Here is a 16553-nt window from a genome sequence, read left to right on the forward strand (position 1 = left end):
GGGGAGCGAAGGAGAGATTTTGATCATCTTGTTTTCCACATTCAATCCATTGCTGTGGCAGGGTGTTCAAGAAATTCTAGTTCTTTTTAAAAACTGCTCAAGACTGTCCAACTGCAGAAATGTAGGTATTACTGTCATTATCCAGCTGTTTATCTGGTCGCTGTTAGTTTGACGAAAGAAGGGGAGGTACATTAACCTTTTTCTGTTACAACTCAAAACACATTGACTTCGGGGTAGTTCCATTGATTGCACATGGATTTTTTCCATGCCCCAAATTTAAACATTTTGTGTGTGTGTGTGTGTGTGTGTGTGTGTGTGTGTGATGGTGTGTGTGTGTGTGTGTGTGTGTGTGTGTGTGTGTGTGTGTGTGTGTGTGTTTTTCCCTTCCCAGAACGGTGAAATGGCTTACCAACAGTATCTTTCACTAATCAGTTCCTCAATGTTTATGCAGATGACTAACATCAGATTTGAGAGCATGATGAAGAGTTATGTGATTTCATTTGAAGTGAATTATTTTCCTTCAAATGCTCCACACTGTTGTTTGTGATATACCCAGTTGCTTTGAATATCTGGGAACAAATTTTTTGGGCTCTGCACATGCAAAGTGAAGGTTGGGCACTACTTTTCTCCTTGCCCAAAGATCTAGATTTTGTGGAACTGACTGCATAGAGTTGTCTGATTGTGCCTCCTTATACTGCTGAGCCACTGTAATGAACTTAATTTCATGAAATTCAATGACACAAAATTTATTCTCACTAGCACTAGCTACCATTTTGTAAAAAAACTGCCTCCTGGCAGACATTGACTCAACCACATATTGTGAACAAAAGGCCCAAAAAATAAACTTAAGTTTCTCAATAGATTGCAGTGGCAGTGTGAGTTTTTTTAATAACATAGTATAAATAACAACTTCATCAAACCCCAACAAGTATTTTGAAGAGCCTGGAATACAAAAATCATAATAGTGCTTGATTTGATATTTTTGCAATGAACAGGTGAGACTGGAATTTGTGAAGCAAAGCCTTGCATGACTAGAGAAGGGGAGAAAGTGAGTGGACAGAGCAGAAAAGTGCATGCTTTTGCAAATGGCTGGTAGTTGCAGCTGTTGTTGCCCCTTGATGTACTTATTTCCCGTCACACATTTGTTGGTTGAACCCTCTAAAGTCACAGATTTCCAGGACAGTTTGTGCACAGTTGTCTTTTTTTCCCCTGTTGTATTATTTCTGAGTATTGAAACCTGTTAACATTTGAGAGACTTTTCATCAAGGTGAAGTTTCTTTAGAAATGCAGGAAGAAAAAAATGAAAATGCCCCGTACTGAGATGTTTTATGTATTGAGTATCATCAGTCCCGTAAGCTTTCCTACAATTCTGTTGTGGGGGAAAAAGGGTACAAGTCCAATTTTGCTCCATTGTGGATGTGGCCTGCGTAACTGGTAAATAGGATATATGTGAAATCTCATTTCACGTCTCTCTGGCTACTGGGTGACAAGGGGAAAAATTAAAACAATTGGTCAAGACTGTATAAATCCAATTCCTTTCGTGTCTTAAAGTTGGAAAATGTACAGAGTAGTTGATTAAAAGAAGATACGTCTGAAATACACTGGACTTGCTTCCTCCAGTTTTGTGAATGTTATCACTCACTTTCTACTTTCTACATACAATACTTTGGATCTACAAGTTGGGGCAAAAGTCAGGTTGCATAGGTGAATGGCAACAACTGTCGGCAGACCTAACACCCCTGGATTTATACTTGTGTTGCCACAAAGGACACATGTACCTTGAGAAAATGAAGAGCCTGGACCACCTCAAAGAAAGGATCACAGACACCATCTAAATCACCCCACCACACTAGCAGATGTGGGAGTGACGAATGAAAGCATGCTTTCTAGCAGATGGTGCACATATTGACTATCACGTGCATGTTTGGATGCATGCATTTGTGTCCGTATGTAACCTGACTTTTACCTCACCCTGTGATGAAAGCCATACGCACTTTGAGGTTGTCCAGTAACCTACCATTATCTTGATTTTCCTGGAGATATTTACGCTACAATATTAAAATATTGCATCTTGTTATGGATATTTTGGTAAGACCAGTACAACAATTACAAAGAACAAAGTGTATATTTTGCCTTCTACTATCTTGTGTGTACTACTGTTCGGTGTATTACCTTTCAACTTCAAGCAATTAAATGTAGAGTTGTGTTTGCCTCCAAAGTGTTTCAGGGTTTCCCTTCCCATCCATATTAGATGGGAGATAGTCTATTTGTTCTGTAAACACTGTAAATTTACAGATTATACATTGCAGTATGGTGAGTTGTATTAAGACAAATGAACATTGCAGGAAATCAACAGTTTGAACCAAATGTTAAAAAATCAATTTTTTTGACTTTGCAGTCTTTTCCCTGCCCATGACAGGATTAATCTTCATAATATTTTTCACCAGAGGAGCTCCTGAGTCGATATCCTGGCCTGGGCATGAGTGTTTGAATGCTCTCCTTCACCAATTTGGACTAATTGCCAACCTTCCTCATTGTCACCAGTAGCGTACAGAGGCAGAAATGCAATGTTTAAGTCTCTGCATGAAGTTTTTTTTTCCCCCCAGTGTTTTTTTTCTACTGTTGTAACCCTGTTATATTTGAGAGACTTTTCTTCCAAGTGAAGAGTTTCTGATGCATGCAGGAAGAAAAAATGAAAATGCCCCGTACTGAGATGTTTTCTGAATTGAGCATCATCAGTCCCGTAAGCTTTCCTACAATTATAGACTTGTAATTTTTTTACCAGAGGATGTACTTGGTTCATGTCCTGGCCTGAGCATGAGTGTCTTTTCTGTACAAATCCCTGAGTATATTTATATATTTGCATCATTATATTCAGTATTTGTAACTATAATGTGGTTTTTGCCTGTGAGAGTCAGGCTTTAATGTTTTAAATTTGTGTGATGTTTCGAGCATTATAATATATTTTTATAGTGCCTGTTTAGCATAATCTTGCCTAAAAATGCCTTTTGTATTTTTTGCCTGTCCCTGTTTTCTTATGCTACTTTTGAGTGCTTACAAGAGTGGCATGTAACTACCATTATAGTAAGAATCACGAACCTTCCGACCCTCTGTAAACAACCGTCTCACTTCGAGTAACGTATCACTCCGCGCCAGCTGTTCGTGAATGGTGCGGCCATCATATGCTGCTCACTCGCAACCTTTAATTTTACGTAACATGGAAAAACGTATTCTTATTTTAACTGATAATCTACACATTGAAGTATAATACATTTTCTACAAGTGATTAAATACGTGTTCTTGTTCAAGAATGAACATATTTTTCTATGCCAAAAGTCCCATTTATCTGACACTGGGTTAACAGATCCCCCTTCCCCCCCTCCTCTCTCAGTATGACAGCGCCAAAGTTATACGTACAAGAGAGAGAGATTAGTTTCAGTAAATTCAAGCCTTTTGGTTTTATTGCTTCCTCTTCCACCAAATTATTGCCCAACATTGTTGACATGTAGAGCATTGTTTTCTCCTTTGTGCAACAAATATACCGCCAGTTTTAGCAGAAGCTAAACAAAGATAAGCCGGGGAATAAAAAGAGATTGTTTATATTTCTCTCGGTTTCTCGTGCACTAGAAAACAAGAAGACTATAATAAGCACATTATTTACGCACGTCTCATGCAAGTAATGTATTTTCTTACCTTGATTCAGCAGTTCCTTTTTGAACTTGGCACATTTTCGGCGCTCGACATCATCCTGTCAGAGTACGGTCTGTCAAATTTGCTTCCCACAAAAAGGAACTCAACGTGGCACAAGAGATGATTTAACGTCGACTGCTAAAATTCGGGAGATCGTCATCAATCATCACTATCAGCATCTTCCCCACAGTGGACAAGACGGCTCTTTGATTGAAAGAATACGAAAGCACCTCGCGTTGTATTGCGTTTATCTCAAAATCGGTGTACTTGTTTATACGAGCAACAACGTGTTTCTTTCGCGGGAATCACAACTTGACCGGTCGTTTGCTTTCTTTCACCACACCGAAAACACAAAGACGCAGACACACAATTACACTTGGACACCAACTTCACTGCTTGCTCAGGATAGCCCCGACACAACGTCACATAAACGTTAAGAACAACCTGCTTCTTGCCACTTTTCAAACGACTGTATTTCCGAAAGACTACTCTGAAAACACGGGAGACCTTCCTGCATGCATGGAAGTCGCCATGTTCGAAACTGGCGCTATTTTCTTGCTGTTCACGTGATCGATTGTAATTTATACAATAATCACGTATTATTATTATAAACAGAAACCTTTAATAAAAATATATTTTAAAATGTATAATCCAATGTAATTTACACGTTTTTCTTCCATTAGCGTAGTTTCATATAACGGACTACATGATGCGGAAGATATCCGTTATTAGGCTGTTGCCAACCTCATTACTTCTCACTAAGTCAAGTACAGAAACGGAAGTGGTATGTCGGCATATGATAGTGTGATTTCACATTGTCAGTGATGATCCTCCGGGGATGGGGTAGGGGGTGGGACGCAGGAGTAGATCTATAATCCAGAGGTGTTCACCATCCGGATGGTGACATCCTCACACTCCGGAATACTTTTGCGGGTGAAGGAGGGCAGGCCGAAGGGTGAGGGAGGTTGATTTAAAATGAACACCTCACAACAAGAGAGAAGAAAAATGTGACAATATTTAAAACTTCACCCCCAAATATGCATTTTATTTTATATGTAGCGTACAATAAAATGTGACTGCCTCAAAATATTTCTGTATTCTACAGCCTTCTTTCAGCACTTTTATGCTTCTCTAAGTTGCCGTTTTAGTTTCCCTTGGTGTCTTTGCTGCATAATCCAGCATTTTTGAACGGGATGAAAAGGACATACGAGTGTGTTTTTGGATGAAGTAACTTTAGAGATGTTGAAGTACACTCTGGAGGATACTGGAATGTGTGACATTGACTTGTAGATCAACCACGTTGTGACACGCACATTTGTCATTAGTTACGAGACTATGAGGGATAGGTGATATTTGAATTCCAAATTAGTTAGCCGCCCCCTGACGGAGTGGTTAGCACATCGCGCTATGACGCCAAGGGTCCCGGGTTCGAATCGTGGCCTGGGCATTGATGTTTGTGAATGTCCAGTCCATTCATCGATTTCATCATATCATCATCATTCATCCCCATCTTCGCAAATTAGCCATAAGTGGCACAAGAGGGGAAGTAAAATAAAGCAAATCAATCAAACCAATTATTTTTATCTAATTAATAATTATTAATTTAGTCAATCAAATCATATGTATTAGCATACTTTCATTATCTATAATAATAAATCATAAAACTTTCAAACCATAAAACTTTCAAACATCAAATAAATTTAATGAAGAAACCCCGGTTTCAAAACGTAATTTATCTCGCATTCTTCTACCAAGGTTTTTTTTATTAAAATATGAGATAAAATTAATCCTTTTGTACGGAACAGTCTTACTCCTGGGGGATAAGATGTAAATTTTGTATTTGATTTTTTAAAATTTAGCGTTGCTTTTTTTCCACTTTTGGCTAATCCCGACGATGAGAATGAATGATCGTCAGATGAAATTGATGAAGGGACACTCACAAATAACACCCATGCCGGGATTCGAGCCAGGGAACTTCGGTGATGAGTCTGAAAGTCGGCCACCAGGCAAGATGTACATTTTTTTTAACATACATTCAGTAACTTTCAACAGGTCATCAGTGATACACTGCTTATTCCGCATCTGTTGACAAATGGAATATTTTTACACCTTGTAGACTATGTGGATTATTTTTTTTTTCATAAGTTTGCAACACTGTTAGGGTACACGTGCTTTTGTTTACAGAAGGTCTGAAGTTCTATGATTCTCACTTTAGTTATCTTGATTAAGAAACAGACAAAAATCAGAAAATTTTATAGAATGTGAAAAAAACAAGTCTGTCTATAGATGCATATGATCTTATTGTGGTACCACAGTTTCATTTTTAAGGAAAATATAGTTGCTATGACTCAGGGGTGCCCATTCCCCCCCCCCCAAGGCCTATGATGCACTCCCCCCAAAAAGGTACAGCATCCCTTCCCCCTACTTTATGCCAAATTATTTACTCAAATTATTTTGGTCAGACCAAATTTGGAGAACAATATAATAGACATATTTAAGCATGTTTACTTTAGGTATTGTTTACAATATAGACATTAACGTGTATGTTGTACATTACTTTGGCATTGATGGAAATAACATTGATATAATTACTGACGTTGTGAAGTCGTTGCTGCAAAAAGTGGTGGTGTTTCATTTCAACCTCATCGCAGCGATCACCCACAGGTAGGTAGAAAAACGGTACATAATAACCATAACTAAAAATCAATATCAAGAATCAAACTAAATGATCCCCCAATTTTTGTGTGTAGAATTGGTATGTAAACTATAAAATTTTGTCCCCCCCCCAAAAAAAAATTCCCAAGATGTAGGCGCATCATGAATCCGCCCTGTGGCCATCCCTGCTATGACTTATGCTGCAGCCTTTATGTATGCTATAATAAATACTGTACACTCCCATATGTAAAGACTAAATTAATTCCAATAATTTCACTCTTTTACAGCAATATTTGGCCTGTTTGGAGTATTCTGGTTGCGGTTGAGCATGTTCCAAACTCTTAAATATCTGCTGGGACTTGGAGTTGTGACATTTTTATGCGGAAACAGCATGTTAGCAAAAATTGCTGAGAATCGTAAACAGTAAGTAGTCTTCCTTTGTAAGTTAATTCTAAGTATCATGGGAAGAGTGCGACTGTTGGGGAAAAAGTGGGTAATAAGGTGCCATAATCCCCAGCAAAAGCATGTTTAAGTGTAGTGAAAAGAGTTGACTGCACTGGATGTTTGACCTTTGGCAGCAATATTATTTTTTAAAACTTCTCTCTTTTGGAAAATCCACCATGATATTCCAAATTGTGAAAAGTTACATCTGTTCAGAATTTCTTCTAGAGCATTCAAGCAAAACTTCGTGATTTGCTTCCACCATTCCCTGGATATCTGTAATAAAAATTTGGTTACGGTGCTATGAAATTATCACAACACAAGCAAACTACAAGAGACTTGCTTGAATTTGGCGGAAGGAATTGTAAACAGATGTAATTTTTCAGCATTTGCATTGTTATAGTGGATTTTTGAAGATATATTTTTCAAAAGTAGAGAAATGTTTGTTGATACTTTGAATTACTGTTTGTAAAGTATATAAAGTAAATATGCCCTTCAAAATATAAATATTAGAGAGGTGTACAGAATGTTGACGCTTTTGTTTGGCCAAACTTTAAATACATTGACAATAGTGGAATGTATGTCAAAAAATTTGTGTGTGTCTAGATAAACACAAATAGTCATGTCTCCTCATGAAATGGGAGCCACCGTTGTCTAGTTGGTAGGTCTGACTGCTACGTGGAAGACCCAGGTTTGATTCCGGGGGTGAATGATCTAAGGTCAGACTTTTTTCCAGTCTTGTCCCTACATAAGGAGGCTATAGCTCTTACCCAGCCTCAAATAAATAGGCACTTGGGGTGAAAGGCATCTGGAGTGTGGTGGTGATCACGTTGCCTCCAAATTGGCAGAGGTCAAAGAGTGCCTCCACATCCACCTCATGGCATGGTGCAAAGTGCACAGGAAAGTTTACGTTGCCTTATGTAAGATAAAATGCAGTACCTTAACTCTGAATAGTACACAGCTTGAGGATTTCAGTATTTTTAAATTGAATGTTGTTGAGGCTGACTGAAAAATAACATATATTGTCAGTGTATTTTGGTGCACTTCTGTTCAGATAAAGTAGGGATGGGACCGATTAATCGATACTCTATCGGTATTGGCCGATATAGCCATATCGGTAAAATTACCGATTCTTTTACCGATCCAATATATCGATAAATATCTGATAATTTAGTGCAAAAGTCTGCCATTTTGTTGTAATTTTTATGGATAATCTCCATGTCCTTATTTCTAAAAAAGTAAATGTCTAAATATGCAATTCCTTGCACTGCAGTCACCTTGAAACACACATTTATTAAGGAGGTCAATGAACCTTTCAGGTTCTTCAAGAACCATTTCTAATTTTATATCGGATCGGTTATCGGTATCGGTAAATTTTATATCGTTACTTGATCGGTATTGGCCAAAATTTCATATCGGCCCATCCCTAAGATAAAGTGGCACGTACTTCAACTGTTCCACCCTGTAAAGAATGCCACTTTATGTGAACCTGCTGTCACTATTCCATAGGAAGCAATGCGCGTCTAAGTAGCCACTGTGGTTGAACACATTGTGTAAGCACATGTTCATCCTGGCCTGGGTGGGGGCATTACTTTTAGTTTCCAGATGTGGCAGGAACCCACAAATATTATGCTGTATTCTTTGAGAATATTAGAACAGTTTCCATCCATCACAGTTTGGATCTGGTGTCAACATTTTGTACACTGTCGATGTAGTTTCGTACCTCTCCTGAGAAGTATTGTCTCTCTCTAGGTGGGAGATGTCCCTATTGCAGTGTCAGGGTGACATGAGAACTTTCAGGTTTAACAATCCTCGGAAACAGCAGCGTGCTGCAGCAACCTCTGGTGGAGATGAGTTGATTACTGGACATGTCAGCTGAGTGACTTTTGCCTTGCAGAGAAAACTTGCATCCATTTCTCTCTTTCCCTCTTTGACCTGCTTAGATGAGCCTCCCCATATGCATCTGGATGGCTGCTGCAGTGTCATTAATATTTTTGTCATTTTTCGTCTGTTGTGGACTGCAGTCAAATCTGAGTTGCATTTCATGATTAAGTGCCACTTGTGTTAGTAGCTCCGTACATAGTTTACTTGGTTACTACTCTACCAAGAAGAGAGAGACCCTCTGGTGCTGTTGTTGAAGTTTCAGCTCTAGTAATGGGGATGCACTCAGCTTGCCGTGTAATCCTGCCCTGCATTGCCGAAACATGTGTTCAACTGTCATTGCCACCTAAAGGCTCACTTAAATTAAAGCACTTTAATATTTTTGCCAAGGCCGAATTCTACCATGTAAAGTGGAGAAATATTGATGCCATAGCAACCATGGCATATATATAAAAAAAAAAGTGTTCCTCGCGGTGGCTCAGTCGGTAACGCGTCTGACTACCATGCTCAAGGTCCCGGGTTCGATCCCCGGCCGGTTCAAATCCGGGAACTTTTCTAACGGTGAAAGCGGCCCCGGCGCCCACCCAGCGTCGAATAACATGGGTACCTGGGGGAAACCCTGGGGGGTAAAGGCGGTCAGGGGCGTGATGCTGATCACATCACCCCCACTCACGACCGGATCAAGAAAGTGTGGGGCATTACCCCCACACCCCCTATACGCCTTCATGGCGTGGTGCTATGCACAGGGGAACACTTTACTTTTTTTTTTTATTTTTCTTAGCATCTCATGTAGCATAACCAATCACAAGCAAGCTCTGTTTCACATGAGCAGATTTAATGGCACAGAGTACAATATAAACAATGTAACACTTCACATTTTAACGGATAATTATAAAAAAAGCAGATGGTTATTTAAACAGGAAAAATGTTTCTTACAAAACTGTTTTGAGTTCAAGTGAATGGGGCTGTTTTAATACACAAGTTACATCTCTTCCTCTTTAAATAAAAACCACGTAACTCAGCATGACTTTCCTGCGATATATATACAGGGTGATCCAAAATTCCCTCTGGGATTTCGAACATTTATAGTACAAGAACTACCTAGTCTGGCCATAAATACTGTTACACACTATTTTGTGAATAAATTGAATATGGTTTCAGATTTTTAAATGCCTTTTTAGTATGTTACACTTACATATATTACACACAAATAGTACCATCAGTTTTCAAAATGTACACTTTTTGCCCTCACACAGGCTCGAAGTCTCCCTGGCCAGGCATCTATTGCAGCACGGATGGTCTTGATGAGAAAGTCCACCCCTGCTGCTATCAAGGAGCGCTTTTAACTTTCAGTTATAGGGTGCCTTTTCTTGCAGACAGTCCCTCTAGCTCTGGATGCAGTTTGCAGTCCAAGGTACTGAGATCATCCAGGATTCATTGTGAAACATTGTTTGGTTCAACAGTGTTACGACAGGGTCCAGGACACTTCCCACATACACTTTCACACGGCTTTAAAATAAGGCCTGGTGGAACAAATGATCGTTCACATTAATTTGCAAGTTGGTGCGTGGTCTCTCTCTTCTCGGTACAACTGTATTAATCACTTGAAGCTTTTTTTTTTTACTAACCACCATATGCATTGCAGTAAGGTTGCCTGAAGATGTAATGCTAGTATGCATGAACAGTACCTCCTAGCCAACTAGAAAGTGAAAGGAAGTGTAGCAAGTGATGCTTGATTGTCCTACTAATTAAGAGTTGTATGAATGAAATATATTGACCCAGTTTGCCGAGAAATTAGACATCTTATTGTTCCAGGCTATGGTATGTGTACGAGGGACAGTGAAAATGTCTCAAATGGCTAAAAAAAGAAAACATATGGATAGGTATCTTTTTTACGGTATTTCTCAACACACATGTAATATTGATGCATTTAGCTGATCACTTTACCATTGTCGCAGTACCTGCGGTATAAATTTCCCAGGTCTGCCATCTCAGCCCAGTTTGCGTTCATTGTGCAATTCATTTGCAGTGAAGTTGAGTTACAGGACCGCTCACCATAAGCAGGAAACATTTCTGTAGGTATTCCTTTGCAAGAAGTCATTTTGTCCACAAGTAAAGTGTAACGATGCATTCTTCAATCTTTGGACACAAGTCAATTTTTTTAAAATAGATCTGTACGTGTGGAGGCACGATCTAGTGTGTGCCATCCAGCCTAGCTACACTGCCATTTATTCACACATTTTGAAACTACTATTACCAGTGTCAGTTATCCTTAACATTTTGTGATCTATTTACTGCCTTTCACTTGTATATATGGGTGGAAATACATTTAATTTGCTAAGTTCCTGTTACTTGTTCCCCTTTACAGATATAGTCATACAGGGCTGAGATATGTTACATGTTTGTTTTTAAAAAATAGATTAGAGCTATTTTGCAATATGTTTAGCCACAAGATACTCTTTTAATTTGTTTCTAGCAACGTGTGAACTGTGCGCTGTGGTTGATTTCACATACTAAGATTGTTTGAGATGGCATGAAGTTAATAATTGCTTCCATCATGTCATTCATGATTAATCTTTAGCAGATGGTACCTCTTTATTTCAAAGATACTCTCTTCAAGTGTGCAGTGATAAAAAAAAAATGACAATTATCTAACTATATAAAGCTGCACTAGCTCGGTCGTTAGGGATGTGCCTACCATGCAAGGGATGCAGGGCAGAACCGGGATTTTTTCCATCTATGCAAACGGCTCCATCATCCACCCTGATCACATCACCTCCACTTTCAAGTGTGGGGCTCTAACTCCACACACCCTACATGCCTTCAGGGCATGGTGCAAAACACAGGCGAGCACTTTACTCTACACAACTATATATTGTAGTGTGTTTTGTTTTTAAAAAAGTAATGCTCTTGTTTGGAAGGGAAATTTTGCTATCCCCTTTCCAAAAGAAATAATTAGATAATTAGGAGAAAAATCGCATTCCTATTATCCCCACAATGGTGGAAAGTTGTGTTTATAATAGGTCGTCACAAAAACAATTACCTTTGCAGATGGAGCCTCTTTACGCTATACATCCTCTCTGGATGATTTTACAGGCGTACACTTTTCAAATATGCAGTAATGTACAAAATAATTGTAGAAGGAAGTTAAAAGCTGTTGTGAAAAGGGGAATATTTCTCACTCTCTCTCTCCCTCCAAGGAGCATAGTTAGATATAGAAGAGAATTGAAATTTTACGTGGGTGTGTGTTTATTTGGCAAGCCAGTATGATCCATCTAAATCTATATCCTTCATCCACCCAGAATAAATCCCACTTCAACCCTCTACAACAAACCGTTCTCATTTGATGATTTTTTTTTTTTTGTATAAGATATGCCCAAATGAAAAGGAGACTACGGTTATATTTAAAGAATATTATATTACTTTATACAGTCAACTCTCGATTCAACGACGTTTCACAGTTCCCAGGAAAAGGGTCGTTATTTCGAAGGGGTCGTTATTGGAATTTGCACCAATTTTCAGCTTAAAGGGAGCTCAAACGGACGCAAAGATGCCTAGGAGATGGTAACACCATTTATCCTGGTAGTTATAGAACCTGTTATGCACAGGATGCGTGTTGTGAGAAGGAAAATAGAACATGAAAAAGTTTTCACAAAAGATAATTTAAAATAATGTTACTTTGTTTCAATTGTGCACAGTCGTTGCTTTTCCAGGAAATTCTTACAATTCTAATTCATGAGAAACTGAGACCAATGGAAAGGAAAACAATCTCTCCCTTATTGCAAGCGAAACTCGAAGAATCTTGACACCAGTCAGACTGGTGCCAGCAAAAGTCGGGAGGTGATCTGGAAGAATGAATGTTGGATTTTATACCGGTTTACTGGATCATTGTCTGTTACAAGATTAGATCTCTCGGGAGAAACAACACAACCTCTCTAGGTACCAGACAAAAAAAAATAAAGGCACCGCTGTAATTTTCGTTCTGGTTCGGCTGTGTAAAATACATCGTAAAAAAAAGTCACTTTTCTTTGCTTCAACCAACTTCATTCTCCCTCCTTCCCCATTCAAGGGTGCAGTCCAAACTCCTTCCTTGACTTGCATTGTAATCCAGCGTGAAAAAGGAAACGCGCAACTTGCGATCCGTTTTCACCCAATGCTTATTCTAGGACAGGTCATTAAACAGCGTGGCAGTCGATTGGGTTTGGAATTGAATTTCATTTTAAACTGTATATTTAGTCCCGATTAGCCGCTCAGCATAAAATGAACTGAAAACAAGCTTTATGAAACTGCGCATTTTCACATATCAAAATGGTAGAATGGTAGATCCTTATTTACTCTCAAGTTAATCGGACGATTTAATGTTGGATTTAGGAGTATTCTCGATGTCAAACACCCACCCCTCCAAACGTTTTCCCCTTGAATAATTTAATCGTCTCAGCGACCATTCCTTCATTGAACACACTTTTTTTTTCTCCACATGAATGATGGTTCTGAAGAAAAACAGAAAAAGGGATGCATTAAATTTACAGATTGGCTTATCAGAAGGGCAGAACATGAAGTTATTTTAACTGTTGTTTTCCTTTCTGGAGATCGAATTTCCTTATCGTCAAATCAAAACAGCCTTGGGAGATTCAAAACAATAACTTTTTCCTTCCGCTGGATGAGTCATCACTGTTAAGCAAGAGCTTTGCAGATGCTAGACAAAACACTGGTGCCAGCTGCATCGTAAAAACAAGGAGATGGGCTGGAAGTTTGAGCAACAGATGGCGGAAGAGAAAAATCCCAGCATTTTAAAGATAAGGCAACTGTTGAAGACTTTTAACAGCAGTGTGAAGAAGAAAGAAATGACCCTTGCTTTATGTTATGCAACAGACAATAATACGGGCAATATTTCCTATGCAGACAACAACATTAAAAAAAATGAAATAAATACATTTTAAAAAACCTGAATTCTACAGTTATCAACATTGCCGTGCACACCAGTGGCGGAGAATGAGCTGGGGAAAGGGGGGAGGGTCACTTTTTTTTTTTTACTTGTTCTATGGTTTTTGTTCGTTTTCAAGAATATATCCAGAACTGGTTGCCCCATTTTAGACGTCAAAGGAAAGGAAGAAGGGTGGGTCCTTTTCCACCCTCGCCTGTAATCAGCCCGCATCAGCAAGAAAATTGTGGCTGAAAAAATCTGCACCGCAAACCCCCCCACGTTTGCTGACAGGAAAAGAGGGAGAAGTCAGTCAGCCAACGGAACACTTTTTTGGCAGATATTACGTCGACACAATTAGGAAAACATATGAAGTGGGAAACTGGAGTTATGATGCACGTAAGATCGAAGTAAACTTTTGTGGAAACCTGAATGACAACGCATTAAGCGGATTGACGATCTTTAGTTCACCTATGTGGTTTCGATTATCTCTAACAGTTTCGCTTTTTTATGAAGTGTTGCAGGAAACAAAGAACACGTTTTGAATGAAAGCGTTTACCGGAAGTCGTCGGCTACAAGGCCGAGAGTTGCTCACTCACAGGAACCTGCTGAACTCTAGGTCAGAGCTGGACAGATGGGCCAGACTTCCAGGCGCCACGCATCTGTATTTTCGAACCTTCCTGCGATCTTATCTCTCAAGGTGGTGTATTTATCGATGAAAGAGCTTGACCTGCCATACACATTGGCAAAGACTGCAAGTACAGCAGTCATTTCGGGCTGCCCCCCTTCCCCGTTTTCAGCAGCTCTTACGACAAAGAAACAAGTCAAGTCGATTTAAAATAACATCCAAGCACATTCGATCTTCTCGCGTATCCAAGAGCAAGCGTGGCAAAACAAGCCTGGCGCGTTGAGTAGCGGCCGTCGGGTGGGGGGTAACATTGGTGCGCTTGAGGGAGGGGAGGGCAGAGGTCAAGTGCTATTGGATATCACTCAAGCATGGTGTGGTGGTGTCTATTTTTAGTTCAGACCCAATTGTGAGTGGTAGAGCGCTTGTAAAGGGAATGAGTGGAGGAAAAAACAACGCATTTTTCGGCCGATTTCCTTCAATTTTTCAACTTTTTTTTCCAAATTTTTCTAAATTTTTCACGGTTCCCAGGAAAAGGGTCGTTATACCCCAGGTTGTAGAATCGAGAGTTGACTGTATTTGCATTACATAAAATGTGAATTACAGTTAATGGGTAACATGATACCTACACATAATTGCAATTGATATTGATGCACTGATCCCAGCACGTAGGTAGTGGATGGCTTCAGTGTAGAAACTCCTGGATGCTTACGGATTCAGTTTTCCATGGTGTTCTGCACTTCCTCCTCACAGGTGAACCGTTGACCTTTCAGTGATTGTTTTAAGGGCCGAAGATATGGGTGTCACATGAGGAAATATCTGGGCTGTACGAAGGATGTGTGAGGACTTTCCATTGAAATGTTCTCAGCAGGTCGAGGGTCTTCTTGGCCACATGTGGCCTAACGTTGTCCTGGAGCTGCAGTTGTTTTTGATAGCCTGTTTAAGCAGTACCGTTCAGAGTTCTGTTTCACCCTGTTCTAGCCAGTCGATGAGTACAGGTCCTTCATCGTCAAAAAAGAAACTGAGCATCACTTTTCCGGCCTTCATGACAGTGAGCTTTTCTTGGATGTGGGGAGTCGGGATGGAGCCACTCCATCCTCATCCGTTTGGAAGCAGGGTCGAAATGGTGACACCAAGTCTCATCACATGCCACAACCTTGACAGATGCTTTGGCACCATTGTGCACAAACTTTGCCATAACTCAGCTTCTTGTGGATTATGTGTTGTACGTTTCCCTTGCTTATCGACAGTTGAGCAGCAATTTCACGTGTGGTGATTAATGAGATTATCCACAGCAGCAATCGTGGCAGGGTTGATGACAAGGTGTGCTTGCCCGGGTTGTGGCAAGTCCTTTGTGCTTTAGCGTCCCACCTCATAATGCTGACACCAACTGAATATGGTGTAACGTGCGAGACACTATTCTCAGTGAACTTCCTTCATATGGGATAAATTTGTAAGGCATGCTTGCCCCCCCCCCCCCCCCCTTGAGTCATGAAATATTTTGATGAAAACCTACAAAAATAACATGGATATTTTTAAGATTTTGCAAGAATTTAGATTTTCTTCCTGTATAAATGAATGGGCTGTGTCTGGAGAGAGGCAGACTCCAGAAGTCTACAGTCTACTATATTTAGTAATTTTAGTTTTATAACCATTTATGCGAAGCTACTAAATGTTCCAATTTGGTCGGGACAGTTCACCATATCTACTCCTTGTTTTGACTTTTTTCTAACTGCATTTTTGATGAGGAAATGTCCTCATTTTGTGGTTTAATTCACATTGAGACATGTTCTTCATTATAAGGATAATTCCATAGCGTTGGTGGTCACATTCAGGGTACGAATTCCCATGCTGGAAAGGAGATCTCGCACCTTCCCACCAACGATCTTGTTCTATTAAAATTTTCCGAGGGTAAGAGTTTGTGTTATAACAACATAGGTAAGCAGTTAGTTTGGACTTCAAACATACTTTACTAAGAATAACATCATAAACACATACAAAGAAGGAATAACAAAGAATTATGCCAGCCTCTGTGTGAAAGTTGCATACATCTCTTGTTCTCTCTCTCTTTAGTGCTGGTAACAGCATGGGGTAAAAACGTACTTCTACAGTCATAGATAAGATTTTAAAATTATATCAAATTGGACTAGTAAGAAATGGAGCCGAAGCTGTGTAACAAAAGATTGGGGTTGTAGCTGCGAAGGTGGTTGTCATTGTCGCTCTAGGCCCCTGTCATTTCTCCTCCTTTCGTCAGGAGCTCTTACATGTTAATTTAATAAAAAACTAATGTCTTCTTAAAGTTTCTCATTTTTGTGTCCCTCCACCTAGTTATCTTTAATT

General features: G+C 39.5%; 1 protein-coding gene across 3 annotated transcripts in view; it reads left to right on the top strand.

Moving 5' to 3' along the window:
* The window catches only part of OstDelta (oligosaccharide transferase delta subunit), an 84847-nt gene that overhangs the window by 61779 nt on the left and 6515 nt on the right, over positions 1-16553 (top strand). For all 3 annotated transcript variants that reach the window (XR_014442012.1, XR_014442013.1, XM_083127033.1), the window contains exon 13: positions 6633-6768. Coding sequence is in view for 1 of the 3 variants with exons in the window: in XM_083127033.1 (XP_082983159.1) it covers positions 6633-6768 (136 nt within the window). In the remaining 2 variants the exon portion in view is untranslated. The remainder of the gene's footprint in view (positions 1-6632; positions 6769-16553) is intronic.

This window comes from Lepisma saccharinum, chromosome 8 (genome assembly GCF_977018435.1).
Source record: "Lepisma saccharinum chromosome 8, izLepSacc3.1, whole genome shotgun sequence".
Lineage (NCBI taxonomy): Eukaryota > Metazoa > Arthropoda > Insecta > Zygentoma > Lepismatidae > Lepisma > Lepisma saccharinum.